We start from the raw sequence: 19,520 nt of genomic DNA on the forward strand, positions 1-19,520 counted from the left end.
AATATAAATATATCTCAGATACGTTTATAACACCGTGTCTTCAGATTGTTACAAAGCCTGAGTCTTCAAGTGGACCTGTAATGTAAACTTAACGTAAGCCTAAAAACAATAATTATAGTAATAATTGTTCTAATTGAAGCTTGCTAGTCCTTATTTGTCAAGACTTCTGCTTTATGGGTACAGTTCAGTAAGTGATCATTGCCACCCTAGGACTGAAAATGTGTTGCTGTTAGGATCGCCAGGTAAAAACGAAGGAAATAAAGCCTTAATAGAAAGCAAATGACATTATTATGACATCTAAAGACTGCAATGTAAAATTGTGGGTTTTGGGATTTTACTCTTTTAAGTTAACCTGTCACAAACTGGGGTGATGACAAATGGGCAATGTATATAAAATGCACACCAGAGATTAGCTTTGGTAAAAACCACCCTCCCCCCGTTAAATCAAAGCTGGAGCTGTCCAATGAGAAAGGAGCATGAGTTTTTATAATTAGGTTAGATTGTTTCAGATCTCTGCAAGAGACTACTGCTTCCAACCTCAGAATGTAAGGTTACGTACACACATCCAATGCTTCTCTTCTGATAATCGGCTCAGGGCCGATATCAAACAAGAATCTGGCGTCTGTACAGCGCCTGTCGTCCATTGTCCGAATTACGAACCATCATAATGGAACTGAAGGGGGAGAGCGCGCAGCAGGGTGCTGCTCTGCCGTTCTCCCCCTCCCCTCTCCATACAGCAGAACAGCACTCGTTCATCCATCCTGGACTCCTTAGTCGTTGGAAAGGATCGTGAAAAATCCTTTTCATCGACAATTATTGCACGTGCGTACCCATCTTAAGGGTCCTTTTATGCAGCATGGTGGCAGGAAACTGGTCATTCTTCTAAAAAAAGCAAGGTGCACAACCTGTACCCATTTTAATGCACCTGAAATGTATTTAGCTGCTAAAATTTCTGTTGGGCTTTACAAGGACATATGATGTATTATTGAATAAATAGCTGTAATGTTTGCATCACTATACCTGCTTGAGTTCTGCTTTAAATAAGCAGTTTTGCTAATGATTACCATTCCTATTCTTGATCCAAACAGGGACTCTGCCCCCATGGATCTCCGTCCTGCTGTGGATAGCAGTTGGCATCTGCACAGCCATGTTGTTCTTCTTTCCCAAACCGTTTGGGATTCGTCCATTCCTGGTGTCGGTGATGTTACGCTCCATCTATACCTTGGGGCTGGGCCCAACTCTCATATTACTGGGAGCTGCCAATGTAAGTATGCCTTTGATCCAGACGCGTAGGTACATACAAAATCCACAGTGTACTTTTAAGGTTCTGACCATCTCCCGGCAGTCATTCTTACAACAATAAGAACAGACGGCCGCCAGCCGAACAGCCAGGGGCCTGTGTATTCTCGTACACTTTGATCTGCTGCAGGGGATTTCTTTCAGAACCCTCTAATGTAGAATATCTGAAGTTTTCAATACCTGCAGGACTTCATAACTACTTCATAGGTTTGCTGCTTCTTCGCAAATCATCCTAAATATAAAAAAAAGCATAACCTTTTCAAAACTGATAAATACTATATGCAATATGCTGTATAATTCCAACAGTCCATTCCCCTGGCAGGTGCTGGACAGATTTCCCACTATTTCTATACCTTATTGTAATACAATGTAGCACAATCTTCAGTGAAGAAATGGAGGGACTTCATTTGTGTACTGAGGGCCCTTTGCACTAATTTGTTGCATTATCGCAGCCTTTCTCAACCTATTTAACATGGTCTAACATGGACTCTTAAAATAAGTTTCAGGTCTCCTAGAAACCCCTGCTATAATTACTATACTGACAGCTCACAGTACATTAGTGTGGTGGTCAGTCAAGAATGCCTTTTACATTTTTGGCCAGTGGTTAAATGTTATCCCATAGGAGCCAAAAAGGTCATTGGGGGCACAAATTGGTCATTGCTCAAGGAACTTCTAGCAACATGCGGAGGATCTCAAGGGTTCCAAAGAAACCTGGTTGAGAAACCCCACATTCATGTAACACACGAAACACACAGCACATGCTTTGGTGTATTGGGTTGCTATTCGTTGAATATGTGTTTCATTTGGTAGCCAATTCAAACAAATGAGCTGCTGATTGCATCACATTGCAATGCTAATCGCAGTGCATATAGACGAGCAGCGTTGTCACCCTAAAAAAGAACACCCTTCTCTCTCCTTTCTTCCTTAATATGGGGTTGGTGTTCTGTGGTGCACAGGTAGACCTGGGAATAATGCTGAGATGCTGTTATCTAACAAGATTTCTGGCAGGATCAGTGTGTATTTCTTGCACCTATCTAATATAACAAAACATTTGAAACTATATATGTAACAGACTAAAAGGGAGCAAATAAAACAAGTTCCTTGTTTATGCACTACATTTTTCAGCAGCAGATGGGTCTTTTAGTTCTGAGATGGTTAGTGACAGCGTTGGTCTCAAACTATCGATGAAGAACCACTCTGATTTTTTGCTTATCATGTGATGTGATCATGTGATCACAATGGCCAATCATAGTAAAGCTGGTTTGGCTATCACTGGGTCTCAACATATATAACATATTGCAGGTTTTATAAATATTAAAAACATTTTAGCTTCAGATATATTTTGAATCAGACCTTTCACAGTCATGGACCATTGAAACTCAATAACAACACTTAAATGAAGGTTTTATGTTGGTGAAAACCCCATTCTAAAATGATCAGCCATTAGATATAGGCAGCTATATTTTGAGCAAATACTGACTTTTCCTGTAAAACTCAAGCTCTTGACCCTCTTACTACTTCTTGGCCCTCTCATATCTCTCAGGGTGCTGTGTTTGTCCTTGAAAATAAATGGTGGCCTCATTGATCAATAGCAAGACTCAGGATGTGGAAACATCCTGGGTCAAGGTTGATCTTTTATGAGAGAATGTCATTTAACTTCAGCCAACTTTCTATTTTGGTGGCCAGTTTTCAGTACTAGTGACCTCTGACTGCAAATTTTTTTTCTTACTTCTCCTCTGAATTTAGTCTGAAAGTAGTTTTGTGTTGGGTTACTTTATTCTCACTCTTTTTCTCTGTCACCTTTAGTCCTTTACTTCTTCCCCATCTTTACTTCCTTTCTTTCCATCTCTTTGCCCTTACTCTCTATATTTCTCTGTTCAATTCTCCCCTTTTCCCCGTTCTGCCCCCTAAATCCCCATCTCCCTCTCTTTTTTTGATCCCCTGCCTATCTTCCTTTTTAATTCTTCCTCTACCTCCCTCTCTTCCTGTCCAATATCTCTCTTTTCTCATTCCTTCCTCTCTCCTTTTCCCTTTTTTCCCTTTCCTTCCCTTCTCTTTTTTTCTCCCTCTCCTTTTTTTTTTTTTTTTTACTATTATAGATCCATTTTTTCCATTTGCTTCCTCTTTGCTTGGCTGTTTGTATCAATAGATTTGCGTTACTTTACCTTCCCTCACACAGTTTAGTAGTCACAGTGGTTAATATTAACCAATAAGTCAGCAATCAAAGATTGCCATTAACACATTTTCAAATCATGCGCCTCAACCTCTCTTTTGTAATCTTTCAAAAGAACAAACATCAGTCAAATTCCCTTCACAGTCAGAATTCCAAGGCAACATTTCCTGCTCAGCCCCTCTCAATCCTCATTGGTACATAAAAAGAAGATATCACTTGTCATACCTGGACTAAATTATTTTTTAGAATTTTTGTAGGGAGAGAGCCTACCCTAAGCTCAGAATTATTAGGAACCAAACATTAAAAGCTGTGCATCTGTGTTTGTCAAGCAAGCGCAACGTTCTCTGCTGTTACTGTATAATATGTCTTTCTGTGTCTCAGCCATGATTTTATTCCTAGGCAGATTCAGCGAATTCCACGGCCGTTCGGCTCGCAGAAAGCAAGCTGTGGTTTGATATTAACTCTCAGCCTCATGCTGTCTCGCTTTGCTCTGTTCCGTGATTACTTATCGAGCAAATGTCACCTACAAACACTTTTAATACAGCTTCAGTAAACAAAACATGCATTTTTCACTGCATTGTCCAGAACTTTAAAGCCGGTCGACACAGTCATAACGGGGCTCGGGGAGTGAATAAGACAGATTGGTGCCTTTTGTAAAGCGGCAGAGAATTTGTGCCCTACCTGGATATTAAACTGTCACACAGGATTTGTGATAGAATTATTACATTTTTATTTTAGCTAAATAGATTCTAACCGGCTCCTCACTCAATCCGTCAAATCACCATTATTTGTGCCTTGGCAGCGTGACGGGTTAGTGATAAACATGCTGTAAACAGCCTTTATTTTTGTGCAATGATCTGCTCCAAAATGTTTTAAGTGGATTGTTATTTTTGTAAAATGTTGACAAATGTTCTAATCGAGGCTGGTTAATAGTCTATGTTTCTTTGTGACAGCTGTGCAATAAAGTCGTCTTCTTGGTGAGTTTTGTTGGAAACCGTGGCACCTTCACTCGAGGTTACCGAGCTGTCATAATGGACATGGCGTTCTTGTATCACGTTGTTTACGTAATTGTGTGCATGCTGGGACTTTTTGTGCACGAGTTCTTCTACAGCTTCCTGGTATGTATACATATATAAAGTTACATTTTAATCCACCAAGATTTTATATTTATAGGTTCCTACAAAAAATTAAATTATTTGGGCACAGCTTTGTGTGCACCTGACCAACACACCTACACTACTACAAAAGTATGTGGACACCCCTCAAAATTTTGGTTGACTGTTGTCAGCAATATATATAAATATAGGACAACTGTGTCCTTCTAACCTTGTGGCAATGGTGGTATGTAAGTCATATTCATAAAGACATGGTTTGTCCAGTTTGGTGAGGAGGAACTTGAGGGTCCTCCAAAGAATCCAGAATGTCCTAATGAACATCTTCGGGATGACCAGGAACCCCAATTGTGAACCAGATCTGCTCATTCAGCATCAGTACCTGGCCTCAGAAATGGTCTTTTAGCCACACTCTATAAGTCACACTCTATATTCGTGAGGCCATCCCTTCCAGAAGAGTGTAGACTGGTATTCAAATTGCAAAATTTTAAAATGGAATGTCCATCAAGCTTATATCGGTTAGGTGTCCACAAACATTTACAATATTGTGTATTTTAGTTTAGGCTTAGTCATTCCCTGGCTGCCTACATATTTGGGATGACCTAATGTCCATGTCCTGACATAATATTAAAAACCTGTACAGACTTGTTACCTTTTGTACAAAAATATTCATTATTGACTCTTCCACAGTTGTTTGACCTTGTATACCGAGAAGAAACCTTGTTAAATGTCATCAAAAGTGTCACCAGAAATGGTCGTTCCATCATCTTGACTGCAGTACTGGCACTCATTCTGGTCTACCTATTCTCAATTATTGGCTTCCTCTTTCTCAAAGATGACTTCATCATGGAGGTGGACCGGTTGAAGATCAGAACACCAGATCTCGGTATGGAGTCATGGCTATGTATCTCTTCTTAAGTCAGGAATATTTCAGGGATGTGTGTGATTGCTCACTAAAAACATTTGTGTACCCTTATATACACAGTCATTTATAAAATTCTAGTATAATAGAAGATACATTTCTTGTCTTGTGTATAAATATACACTCTTTAGATTTACACTATATTTCTGTTGTAACCTCCAGGCTTCTCCTTTTCATTTTGCCATAGTGACTTTCCTTATACTGTCCTTTCCTTTTGAGTCCAGCCTTTTATATTACTCTTACACTAATACCATGTCTTCATGTAATCCTTAAACTCATAGTGAGGGGATTAATACGGAGACCTCTAGCATAGAAAGTGTTGAACATGTGGCACAGAACTGTGGCAGTGGGAATATAGTGGGTAGGTGCTTCTTAATAGACAATCATAAGTAGGTTTACAGACAGGTACTCTTTTATTTCCTTAAATTTTACAACAGTGAGGGGTTTGTAAACAGGTACTCCACATTAGTTGGCAGTAAATGAGCTATCTTTGAGCTTAGTTCTGCTGGTGCTGCAGTACACCAGTCTTGTGAGTGGTTCTTTAATCCCAGAACTCCTCAGGCGCCTCTCCCAGCCAGCAGCCGCTGCTCCAATAACAGCAGTCTGAGAGCTAATTTTACAAGATGCTGCGTGTAGCTTTGAGGGGACAGACAGAGACCCCTGTGTAATCCCTTCACCAATATGTTCCTATAACACCATCTATTGCAGAGAAACTATAAGTGCAAGTTAATCTGACCGCAGAACATCCAGCCATAACGTTTTGTTAAAGTATTATTAGTTTAATGATGATTAAAAAAAAGACTAAAAGGGCTTCATCAAGAATTTTGCTTTCTCCTTTTGATCCAGTTGTATATCTGACCCTAAAACATGGATGTAGAACACCACCTAGTATTATGTAGGCTTTGCGTGAGCAACATGCACATACAAAATTGTGATATTACCAAGGTGCAAAGGGTAGTAGTGACAAGCCAACAAATCAGTTCCCTGAAGTAACATCAGAATAAATTCTGGTTTATTTACTTTGCATTACCAAACTTTTTTGGAGTGTATTAAAGTAAAAAATCAGTATTTAGTACTTTAGGGTTTAGAACTTTTTTTTACCCCTTTAACCCTTTCACTGGTAGAGTTTTAAAACAAGCATATGGCTGCAATATCAGGCTTTAGTTTTTTTCACCGATTAAGTAGAAGAGATCAGGTAAGCTGTACAGCTGCTCCGCTTTCTGCATTTCCAGGTTCCTAGCTGTCATTTGACAGGGGCTGTTCTGAAGTAAACAGATTAAGTTATTTTCTGTAGGGGAGACATAAGGGTCCCATTGACCCTTATTATCTTCATAAAGAGGTCCTGTCACCAGAACACCACATCAGGTATGTATTAAAATGCAAATGTTATATTGAAAAATGTCATTATCATGTTGATGAGGAGGAGAAATCGGTAAAAGCAAAAAAAAGCATATTCAACTTCAGCTACAACTGTGCAGAACATAGCAAAGAATAGTCATATCCTTGGCATTAAATAAACACCAAATGAAGAAGCCTGTAGACAGAAAGCACATAACAAAAGAAGGCAATGGTTTAAGCAGTGTTCCTCTTGCAGTTTTATATTTGAGTCTTGCATAGCACAGAATAGGTTAACCACTTTACGTTCTCCTGTTAACAGATAACGGTGGCCTCCGAGCCTCTTCTGTAACAGCGATGATGAGCTCCTGTCTAAAGGACGACTGTCCGTCATCAACCATATCCGTCACAGGTCAGTTCCAATATATGTCCTGCTCCCTAAACTTGAAATTCAGCAATCCTTTTCTCAATTTTCTGAGATTTTGCTTCTAACTTGAGAGCATCTTTACCATTATCTACTTTTAAAGTGAACCTTCTGTAACTTTCTGAATACATTCTTGGTCACATTACACAGCAATTTTTTTTTTTACAAATCTCCTCCATTTACTGCAATAATAAAATCTATCCTTGATCTCAAGTCCAGTGAGATGTTTTTATAATTCATTTGCAGTCAGGAGAAAGCCTTTCCTCATTCTTCTCTACTCCAGTGATGCTTGAACAAAAAAAAAGGCTTAGTCCTTCTCAACAGAACAGCAGATGAAAGAATTATTAAGGGAGTACTGTATTCTCTATTAGGAATAATACCTAGAAATGTTACCCTGACCCATCCCCTAGCATAATGTAATTATATAGTGCTGCAAGTCCTGTCTTGGATGTTTGGAGTTCCTGCATAGTTAACTTGTTCCCGTGTCCTGCTATTGGATATTTTAAGGATATAAATATATAAAACCTTCAGCAGGAGAGTGTGAGCCCTTGATAAGCACTGTAGGTGTGGTTAGGAGTCTAATCCTGATACAACTAGCCATCTGGCAAGTTTCAAATTTCTGTTATATAGTGCTGCCTCCTGACAAAGTTCTTAGTCCTCTGACCAAAAAGCCAGCTGATTCAATAAGGGCCCATTCAGCCCTATGTGTGTCCTGTGTATGCACTGTGCTGCATTGCTATTCCCTTTCAATGACATCCCAACACAGGACATATGTTAATGGAATTGGCATCTGGGTTAAAAAGTTGAAAAATAAGGTTCCATTTATTTGGCCCATGAACAGACGTTGATGGTCCATTCAAAACTAATAGACAATGCAACATGCATTGATGTGTCAATACGCTTACATGGGAGGGGGAAAGCTCTAAAGCTGCCTAACAGATAATGGAAAAAGAGGTAGTCCAAATCTATTGTTAACAAATGATTTTCTTTTGATTCTGACGTAAATCAGTGTAAACTGGACTATTTTGTGATACGTAAGGTGAGTAATCAGAGAGCAGATCATCCACAAGGCAACCAAGCAAGAGCCTAGGCCCCAGTGAATGTCATGGGGGACCGACATTATCATGCTCGTACAGTAAACCAGGTATAGTACAAATGGTCAAAGCTATGTACCTGCCAGTCCATTCACAAGGGGGAATGCACTTGTTAGTGTCTGATAGAACCATAAAAGTACAAACAACGGCCACCCCGTGCCTTTTACAATTTTTATGGTTGGATGACATTCGAAGGGATGGGGACGTCACAGTTGGTAGTTTGCCTAGGGCCCCATTATTCCTTAATCGCTCTCATCACAGGCAGGGTTACCTGTTAAAGTCCCTGATGTCCCTAAATAAACTTTACAGGGTATACATTACAGTTGGGTTCCCCTTTCTCCTTTCTCAGTTCTTGTCAATCAAAAACACATTTTGATGTTTCAGTCCCTTTAAGCCCTTGCTCCAAAATAAAGGGCCGTTTTATTTAGACACTTCTTTGTAATTTCCACCATGAGCCGTGACTGACGCTCCAAGTCACGGAAAAGTCCCAGAAGTCTCCTTACACTTGTCGCCGCATTTCCTGCCACCAGCTAATTAGTGGCGCTGTCAGTGTCCCTCCTGTATTAGTAGCAAAACACCATAGATGGCAGATAAAAGTGGACCTATAAATACATTTATGTTACAATATACAGTAACAGTATTTTTATTATTAATAACTCCACCTTTGTGTATTAATAAAAGCTGTCCTTGAGCTCCACAGTGGCCAAGGCTTAAAGGATGTCATCAGTCTGCTGAAAGCAAGAGGAAGCATTTCTTTAGTTTCACTCCCCCAATGATAAAACTGCAACTTTGTAATTTAGTAGCATGGAGAGCCTGGAGCAGATGAGGAACTAGTTGGTAACCCTGGTTGATGCCTGAACAAGGATGGCACCATCTTTCCGAATAGAACAGCAGAAAAAAACATTGTTAGAGGAGTACTGTGATCTCTGTGAAAGATAATAAAAACCTGGCAGTGTTACTGATCATAGATTCAGCTTACTATGAAAAAAAAAATCTGAAGACGGTTCCACTTTAACCAGCTTTATACATAAAGTGTTCTTGCATTTGTTGTCATTTTGTGAAAGTAGACCAAGAGCAAGGGATTCAATGCCTTGTACTACAAGAGTCTACTTTCATGCGATATGACTCCTTTAACATCACATCATCTTCAGGGATGGCCCTGGGCAAATATGAAGTGGGGCCCCACATGCACAGCATTTAATCCCCCTCTACCCATGCCCTTCTGTCAGTTAAGCCCCTAGAGAATGTGAGGACCCCGGACAGGTGCCCAGTTCTCCGTCCCAACCCCCTACACTGGCCCTGACCACATTGCTCACCATGGCTGCCTCGGTGTCACCATCCTGACCGCTGCCTGTAAAGAGGTTAACTGCCTTCTGTCTAATACTGTTTTTGTCGGAGTTTGTTTTTGTGTTCCAAACGACAAAAACAAGATAATTTGACAGACAGAGTGAATCGAGACGCTTAGGGGTAAATTAGGATTCCTCTCAAGGGCTTAAGAGTTTTTTTTGTTTGTAGACCATGTCTTCCTTTATTCACCTTCACAGATGTGATTCTGCACGCTGCCTGTGGTTTTTCTCTCACAATGAGTAATTGATAGTACTCAGATGACTTTTACATGTGACTTTGCTGAGCTTAGTTATGTAAAAAGTGTGGAGAAGCAGCAAAAAAAAATTTTAACACCTTCCTGCCAGGAAAACAAGCCGTCCAATTTAGATTTCCAGCAGAATAACAGAAAGCAACTTGCTTCACCACCTCTTGTTACCTTTCTAAGAAAATGTAACTTTTCACTTAAGTAAATAGAGCAAATTCTAAATAGTTCAAACCTTGAAGCCTTACTGGTTCAAGAAAGCTCTTTGGAATGGAGGAATTATTGGTCTGAAAGGGACTTTTCAAAGCTTGTGATTGGCTGAGAGTTGGGGCTGCCAGGGGTCTAGCTGTCCCATCAGTGTATTTTTCTCACAAGATGCACCATGATTTCACTAGGAATGCAACCTATCTATTCACTACATATCACTGAATTCTCTAGATTACATCCTATCTATTACTGGAGATCAATGGCATCTCCTAAATGCAGTCTACCCATTTTCTTGAAACTGTTAATAAAGAACCTATGCATTCACTACAAAATGAGAATGTTGTCTATCCATTCTCTAGAAACCCATGACATCACTGAGATTGCAGCCTACTCTTTTCTTAAAGCCCATTGCCATCACTGGGAATGCAGCATCAGTGAATCTGGGTGATCCAGCAAACCTGGGTTGGATCTGGTCCAGGTTAGAAAAAATTTGCCAACAAATAGCAACTGATTTAGGAAATCCATTCTATGTTTGCTGGATCAACCAGCATCACTGATAAAAGTCTATCTTCTCCAGCCTTGGAGAGCTTTAATAAATCAGGCCGAATGTTTCTGATTCCTAGCGAAGACATATATATTACAGGTTTCAGGCCTATTATGAGAATGCAGCCTATCCATTCAGTGGATTGGTGATAACTTGCACTCTAAGCATTGTTGTCTTGATCCCTAGTGTAGAATGACCAATAATTGTCACAAAGCTCTTTCTACATTCTCTAGATAGTCAGCCACAGTTGGGTTGGCAGTTGAAGTGGTGATCACATGTCACAGCTCCCATCACTCCCATCCCACATTCTCTGCTCACAGTAAACACATATGTTTACCCCGACTGAGTGGCTTCAGTGCGGTTGCGTGGAGACTATGAAACAGACATGATCTGTGTATCCTCCAGTTATTAATATATCTCAAAGTCACCTGGCTGAATAGATTTTATATTTATCTTTGCGTAGGCTGTGGATCCAAATGCCATACTGTCACTCACATGTGCTGAAAATCACTCCTGCAGTCTTTTATTCCTGTGAGAAGAAATGTTTTTTAAATTGTAACTCCAGTGCAGTTACAGTATTTTCTTCAGTGCAGATATTTCGCATTGTTCCTTTTTTTGCTGTTCTAAAAATTTGGAAATACATGTTCCAATGGTTAGTTAATTAGAAACGAGTGCAATCCTGCTTTAAAGACGTTCTACTGCTTGTTCAGAATATGTAAATATACAATCTGTGCACAATCTGAACATAGGCTAAAACAAATGTAAGTGGAGTTGGGCTTTTAAAGGTCAGTAATGGCAGCACACCAGTTACTTTCAAGACAGGTTCTCTTTGATTTATTCAATATTGCATCATTTGTGTTCTTTTGTATCCTACAGATGTGGATGAAGAGGAAGACAATTCAGAGCGAGCATGTGATACGCTGCTCATGTGCATAGTAACTGTCCTGAACCAGGGCTTGCGTAATGGTGGAGGGGTGGGCGACGTCCTTCGGAAACCATCAAAAGATGTAAGTCATGAAGTAGCTGAGTGCACTAAAAGAAGATAAATCCATTACTGTTCTTTTGGGGATATGATCCTTTGTATTAAGTTTAATTTAACGGTAAAGGAGTATTTCCAAGATGAGTGACATATTTTTAAAATGTGACCTGTTCTTCTTGTGTCCCTGAATCTGAAACTTCCTGTGTACACCAGAAAACTATTTTGTGCCAGGCACACCCAGAGATGCACTGTCTTCATGTGTAAATACATACAATTTATATTTCTAATCATGTCCAATACCAATCTGTATTTCAGGAGCCATTGTTTGCTGCACGAGTTGTCTATGACCTCCTCTTCTATTTCATTGTCATCATCATCGTCCTTAACCTTATCTTTGGTGTCATCATTGATACTTTTGCTGACCTGAGAAGTGAGAAGCAAAAGAAGGAAGAAATTCTAAAGACAACTTGCTTCATTTGCGGTGAGTTTCTGTATAGGAATCTGAGTTGCCATAAAAATAGCAGAATTGCAGTGTTGACCTTTATTAGTTGGCCATTGCAGATCATTACCAAAAAATAGACTTTCAAATAAAGATCTTTTTGCTCCTTCAAAGTAAATCATTTTAACAGAACCTATCTATAGAAGAATCATTTTCTGTTGTGTCTGGAAACAGTTGGAAGTCCCCCAACTGACATTTTTTTCTTTTCGGAATCACCCACCCCTAATACTAATGAGCACTTTAAACCGTCACTTTAAATCTGAGCCTACCTTAGTATCTCTGATTGCTGCCCTGCACCTGGTTCCAAAGACAACTTATTTTATGCTCATATTTTTAATATTTGACTGAAAAGCATAATATCATGCATCATCCTGCAGCGGTGTCACGCGTTTGTGGTTTTTCAGTTTTATTGAATCACGGACCAGAAACCCACAGATAATGAATTTCCTTCCAAGAAATTACTTCAGACTTTTATTTGCACTTTCTTTTATTCTCTTAATGTTAATGTAAACCCTAAAGCCATACACTAGACTAGATGTTCTATTCTCAAGACAATAATTAGAGATCATTTCAAGTGAAATCTCGGGTCTTCTAGCTGCTGCATATATTCACTAAAGCTGCGTACACACTTCCAATTTTTGTCGTTGGAAAGGATCTTTCACGATCCTTTCCAACGACAAGGGAGTGCACGATGCATGAACGGTGCTGTACATACAGCACCGTTCATGCTCTATGGAGAGGGGAGGGGGAGAGCGACGGAGCGGCACCCTGCTGCGCGCTCTCCCCTTCACTTTCATTACGATCGGCTGTCGTCCATCGTCCGTGGATCCGGCAGGTCGGTCGTCCGGACGATGGACGACACCGACTGTACACACGGCAGATTTTCGCCCGATAATTGGCCGATGCCGATTATCGGGCGATAAAAATCTGACGTGTGTACGTAGCTTAACTGTTTGGTGATCTGCTGTTCCATATCAGTAATGACTGACATCTAATAACTGCTTTTGTTTTCTACTGGGGAGGGAGCAGGGGGGTGCCTCCTTATTGTCTTTTTTTTCAATATAGAATAGAACAATGCTGTCTTTGAATTGCTTGTTCCGGGTAATCTCACTGTAAATGATCACTAATGAAATCAGTAATCATTAAGTATGCGTGCATAACTTTCCTCATTGAAATTTAGTTTGCTAAGCCACATTGTTGCCAGTTGAGTTGCCATTTCATTACTTGTTTATGCCTTTTTTCTTCTTTTGTATGACTCCATTGCAATCCATGCAATCCAGTGATGGATGGCTGCATTTTTCAGGATAGGTTTTCTGATGGTGACAACTATGGACCATCAGAAGACAGGGTAAAGTGCTTTATCAAGAACCTTCATTGCAGGATCGGCAGGGACTATTTTATTTAAAAATATTAATTATCACTTTTAAAATGACATTTACATGTTATATGACTTTTAAGAGTTCTTCTCCACTTTTCTGATCAGGGCACCATGTTGATTGTGCAATCCTCTCAATAACCCCAACCAAACTTTCTACCTGTCCTTTTTTAATTAATTCAGTCTAAAAAAAAGCCAATGAAAAATGAAATATTCATATGTCGTAATATTAGGACATTTTTTTAATTGTGTGTGGACTCCTTTGGACTAATCATGCATTGTTTTTACGTTCAGATTTAGATTTACCAAAAATGTACAGTAATTGCAGACAAGTCCAAACTACCCATTCAGTTTGTGTATTTGCGTCCAATCAGACAGACCTATGCTGTGCAAAGTTGTTGGCAGATTTAAAGCAGATTATACAATCAGAATGTAACATGTGTATTGAGTTTAGATGGTGGTCAGTCTGCAGCTGCAGAATCCAACCAGACATTCTAGGAATTTTTCCGCTATTACCCGTCTCGCCGGCTTTGATGACAGTAGCAATGACATCGCTGTCCTCTTCTTAGCTGCACATAATTGCCAGGACAGATATGATTACATGTAATAGGTATGAATCATTATCTGGGATTAGAGGAATTTATTGATATATAAATATAGAAAGTTTGCCTGGATATTCAGCGCTGTGAATCACCTTTGTGAATCATCACACTGTCTGTCTCTATGTTAGCCTGTTAGTTAGCGAACAGTTACAGTCAAACCAGTCTGTGATCAACTAATTCTATTCCTAGTTCTATTCTTTTACTTTACCTGAAGGTCAAAATCTGGGTATTTTTTTTTTTCTGTTTTGGGTGGAAAAAGGAAAGGTTTTATTGCTATCCGCCCTTCTTGGGGGGATCCCTTCTCATTTTCAAGTCGGACAGTTGCCATTGTGGTCAGTGGTATTGTAAATGGGAAATTCTCCCCAATGAGGGCACTGGGAGAACTCAAATTGGTACCCAGGAATTTAGACTCTGTTCGCATTTATGCACTTAAATGCACACACATTACTAAATGTGTTACCATTCAATTGATTTTTGTAGCACACAGGCCTTTGGGTACTCATGTAACCCATACAACATATATGCAATGCAGTTGGTCATAGAAATAGTTCAAATATCATCCATCAACGTATGTTGAGGAGCCCAAAGAAGCCAATAGAAACAAATATATGAGACCTATGATTTCATGCACTTCAAACACATAGTTACCTGGGACCCCTGGTATCAGGTCATGTCCTCTTGGCAACTAAATTTATACAAAAGGAGATTTTTAACACTTCCCTAGATACTGAGCAGATCATTAAAAAATAAATAATGAATTATGAAAACACATAAAACCTTTGGCTTCCAGACCATTAACTACCTACCAGTTGTTTGGTATACACGAGTATCTTGTGTTCCAAGCTTAGCTGCCTACCCACCACATGGTTGAGACATGTATGGTCCTATACACAGGGTAGTAAGACTTTCTGTTCAGGTGTCCTGGATTTTCTATATACTAACAATTTTGGACCTGCCTGCATCACACTATGTGAAGGTCTTCTGCCTTGCATTATATCCTCTGCTTTTTAAACCCAGCCTGTCCTGGGAATCGTCCATGACTCTGTTGGCTGTAACGTATTCCTTCCATGCCTAAGGTATTTTTTTGTTGAGGTCTTGCATTGACTTTATGGGCCAGGTCACCCACTGAATCACTGACATTGATCTTAGATGTCACTATTCAAGACCTGTCAGCAGGTGTCAGCATGACCTTCAATAGACAGTAAGAAAAGGATTTTACTGCAGGGATGTTCCTAGAAAAATCCTTTTAATTCCCTTGCAATATGTGTTAGAATTTGCTAGTACATTCTCTAGAACAGCATGTCTCTTTGCATACCATAGCCCTCTTCTCTTCCGGAAGTGTCCCATGTGCTGGTCCAGCTCCTCTGTCCATCCCCTTACCATCCCACATAACCTTTACTTTAGTCACTGGGAAATTAGCTGAGGCTGCTGACATGGTGATGGTGCCCAGCAACAGTTTCAGGATTTTGGTCATCTACATAAAGAAGGCTTTTATAGGTAAATAATATGCATAATGCAAGTTTAATTCACATATGTGTGGATGTGTCCATATAGTGATGTGTTTTTGTTTTTGTTGCAGGACTGGAGAGGGACAAGTTTGATAATAAGACGGTGTCCTTCGAGGAGCACATCATGGTGGAGCATTGCATGTGGCATTACCTCTACTTTATCGTACTCATCAAGGTGAAGGACCCGACAGAGTACACAGGCCCAGAAAGCTTTGTGGCTAAAATGATTGCTGTAAGTACTTTAGACTTTTGTTTCATCTTAATTCTGTAGAAGGTATGTCACCTTAAAGTAAGGCTATATAGAGTGGTCATTCACTATTATACATGGTAGAGCTGTGTAATGCTCAGAAGTGCATAGACAGAAATACAAATCCTATGACAGGTAATGCAGCCCTCATACATGTGTTTTATCTGTGGATTTAGCTGTTTGCCTGGAGTTAAGCTTTAATCTTGCCACTAGCAAATAAATACCGATTATGCAAGACAAATAAAACTTCAGTGTAATCACGGGCTCCGAGTTTTTTTTGGTTGTCGTACTGACCCAGTTTACGGCGACTTGGAGAAACTTCACAGATTGCCTGTCCTACAAGGCGTAAATGTCTTTTCTGGCAGGTTCCTATAATTGTGTCGTGTAGGAGGGAGACATATGAACAGCCAGATTCTACTCAGCTAATTATATTTAAAGACTGATGCGACCCCTTGTCACATTATGAGTAACTGCAATTATGGTAAACCGCACTTGAAAACGGCGGGCAGAATTGTCTGTGTCAATGGCACAACGCGCATTCAACAGAAATTAAAAAAAATAAATTGATATTAAAATCAGCCACTGTCTGCAATTAGCAAATTTTAGTTTTTAATGGCCTATTATTTGTTGTATCAGGCATTTAAAACATAACCTGATTAGAATTTTGGAGAAAACTGTCAATAATAGTCAAAAGTTGATTCAGCAAAGCTTTGTAACCCTTAAAACACAATGAGACATTCCCTCAAACATTCCCCACTGGAGAATCATTTACTCCCATTGAAACACATTGACCTGGAGGATCCTCCCCCAGGGAATGTTTGAGGGAATGTCTGATTCCCTGCATTGTAAATAGGAATGTGTGTATAAAGAGGAAATGTGTTGAATGATTTGGGTAATTATTGAACTCTGAAAACTTAGGACATGTGGCATAACAGCATTACAGTGGGATAAATAAGCTTGCAGCAAAAGTATTTTTTTTTTTAATCTTTGATGGGCTTTAATTTTTGTGTGTTTTGGTTTAAAGCATTAGTATGTCTCCCATCCATGCAGCACTGTCACTTAATTTTAAAAGATTCCCAGTATATAACGCCATTTGCAGGTGTCTTCTAGTGGGTCACATGACAAGAGTGATCTTCTTCATCCTCTAGCAGTGAAAGGTTCTCAATACTGCACTCGCATTGTGCCCTTGAAGTGGGTAAATCATAAAGACTGCAGATTATTATTATTATTTGTATTATTATTATTATAATTAATAAACAGGATGTATATAGTGCTAACATATTACGTAGCGCTGTACATTAAATAGGGGTTGCAAATGACAGACGAATATAGACAGTGACACAGGAGGAGTGGACCTTGCCCCAAAGAGTTTACAATATAGGAGGTGGGGGAAGTATCACACAGATTGGAAATAAAAGTTGTTTCTGAGGATTTGAAATGGCAAAGAAGCACATGAAGTGAATGTCAAAGGCACAGGTGTTTCCCTGTAACATGTTTGTTCAGGATAAATTGCTACAGCGCTTTCACATGAGTTCTCGGTATCCCATGGGATGAGTGTATGTTGGATCACAAGCTCTGGGTCTTCTCTTCCGCCCTTATAATTTAAGGTGACAAGGTATAATCTCAGGTTGTCTCAGGTGTCTTGTATATGATTTGCATTGATAAAATCTCTCGATATATAGCACCAATACTTAGCATGCTGCAATTAATATTATATCTGATGCTAGGTGGACTCTAAGGTTTTTCATCCTGGAACAGAGTTCCAGGGAGGCCAAGGGTTACAGATAAAGTTTACCTTTTCAGATGATAAACTATGCGTCAAGTGTTATATTAGTTGCTGTGAAAGTAAAATGTATTCTGTATAACAGCATTGCTTTACCATCACTGCATTTTACATCAAGCCAGGCTTTGAATATATTGTTACTCATCTCCTGGGATTGTAAACTTTGGCTGCCTGGTTTTCAAGTACAGCCGATCAGATCGTTGAGATTTTCTGCAAATTTCCTGTAAAGAAAAGAGTCTGCAGGCCCTTACTGTACCAAAGAGCAAAGTCTGTTCTTCCATGGTACCAGCATGATCTTGTCATGACATACTGCAGTTTCTGCAACAAACAGTTTTCCCCAGAACTCTTGCGGTTTAAACGCATCGGTACCTTTAAATACATTTTAAAAGGCTTTTTGTTTCAATCATCATGAATGTGGGGAAAATCTTTGTATATTGAGAAATACACACTTTCAAAATCCTGTGAATACTTATAATAATAATAATACGTATAATCTGCCAAAGACATCACTAAAATACATGTAAGGGAGTTTATCGGCCAAAGGATTTGTATTGTTGTCTACACACTCCTGAGAATTACTCTTTGCTCTTTGACACAACAGGCAGGTCATGAGACCTGTTTCAATGCAGTGGTGGGCCAGCTGCAATTCATATTTAGGATTCCTTTGGGGGCCAAAAAAAGGACATTGCGGGCCAGAGTTTGACACCCCTATTGTACAGGGACTGGAACAGGAATTAAGGCTGCTTCCAATCAAACTCAGATACTTTACTGTAAAAGTGTAAAATACATGGGGGTGTGTTATCTGATACAGAGATTCAGCCTTAGCTAGACTGAAGCAAAAGGTGGTAGCCCAGGGCTAAATGGTTGGCTTGCTTTCTTTATTGGTTAGGGTTGAAGGAAAACGAATCCCAAAAATCCTGAAAAAATTGCAGCACACCAGTCCTCAAGTATGGTGGATGCATTCATTTTCTTTTTTCAGGCTACTATTTTCAGAAAGAACAGAAAAATACCTGTTGATCACTTGTCACTTCCTGTAGGCCGACCTAAAATACATTATTTTGTTACTGTATTTTGGAACTTTCAGGAGTTTATTTATGCAGATTTAAAAACCTACTGAATAGCCAATATTAGAGAACTTGTACCATTTACTTTTTTTGTTGGATGATCAGCACATTTGCTACATTTGCATTGGCAGTCTGCCTTCATTCTGTTTGGCCTCTGGTGCCTGATAGGAAATATTTATTCCTGCTGCTGTTCTCTCCAGCTAACTGGTGCTATTTAGACGTCTTTAAAGTGGCCGGAAATCTTGAAGGTTTTTGTAGTAGCAGCCGCCAAGCCCCCATTAATCCCTGTATCTCAAAGCATTGTTGATCAATGAATTATTGAAGTTTACAACTCAGGCACTGTGTTCTGTGACACCAGATCTTGGTATGCTGCCAACCTTTTAATGTAAACAACTAATAGCTGTTTCTAAGTTGTTTGAAACCAACCATTCACACCATTATGTTATGATATATATGATATTGTGCAATAATAAAACTGCACATTGGTTTATTTCTTCATTATTGGTACCTAAATGCACTGCAATAAAATGCAGCCTGCAAGATTTCATTTGTGTGTTGTTAACACCTAGAGTCTATGAACATCTTTGAGAATGAATAACTGCACGTTAAAAGTATCCAGAGAGGTCAGAGACGGCTTTTTTAAAGAATTTTGTACCACGTGCTATGAATATCAAAATGGCTATAGTTGTTTACTTTGCTGCAGGAAGCACAGATCACTAAATTTCTTTAGGAAACATCAATATTATGTTGTTCATAATGTGAATT

The 19,520-nt window shown here is 39.4% G+C and overlaps 1 protein-coding gene across 2 annotated transcripts in view; it reads left to right on the forward strand.

Moving 5' to 3' along the window:
* Positions 1 to 19,520, forward strand: part of ITPR2 (inositol 1,4,5-trisphosphate receptor type 2) — a 180,647-nt gene that overhangs the window by 148,618 nt on the left and 12,509 nt on the right. For both annotated transcript variants that reach the window (XM_072400134.1, XM_072400135.1), the window contains 7 exons: positions 1,089 to 1,264; positions 4,426 to 4,590; positions 5,275 to 5,470; positions 7,164 to 7,253; positions 11,575 to 11,705; positions 11,993 to 12,158; positions 15,733 to 15,893. In XM_072400134.1, the coding sequence (XP_072256235.1) occupies positions 1,089 to 1,264; positions 4,426 to 4,590; positions 5,275 to 5,470; positions 7,164 to 7,253; positions 11,575 to 11,705; positions 11,993 to 12,158; positions 15,733 to 15,893 (1,085 nt within the window). The remainder of the gene's footprint in view (positions 1 to 1,088; positions 1,265 to 4,425; positions 4,591 to 5,274; positions 5,471 to 7,163; positions 7,254 to 11,574; positions 11,706 to 11,992; positions 12,159 to 15,732; positions 15,894 to 19,520) is intronic.

This window comes from Pyxicephalus adspersus, chromosome 2 (assembly GCF_032062135.1).
Source record: "Pyxicephalus adspersus chromosome 2, UCB_Pads_2.0, whole genome shotgun sequence".
In the NCBI taxonomy this organism is placed as follows: domain Eukaryota; kingdom Metazoa; phylum Chordata; class Amphibia; order Anura; family Pyxicephalidae; genus Pyxicephalus; species Pyxicephalus adspersus.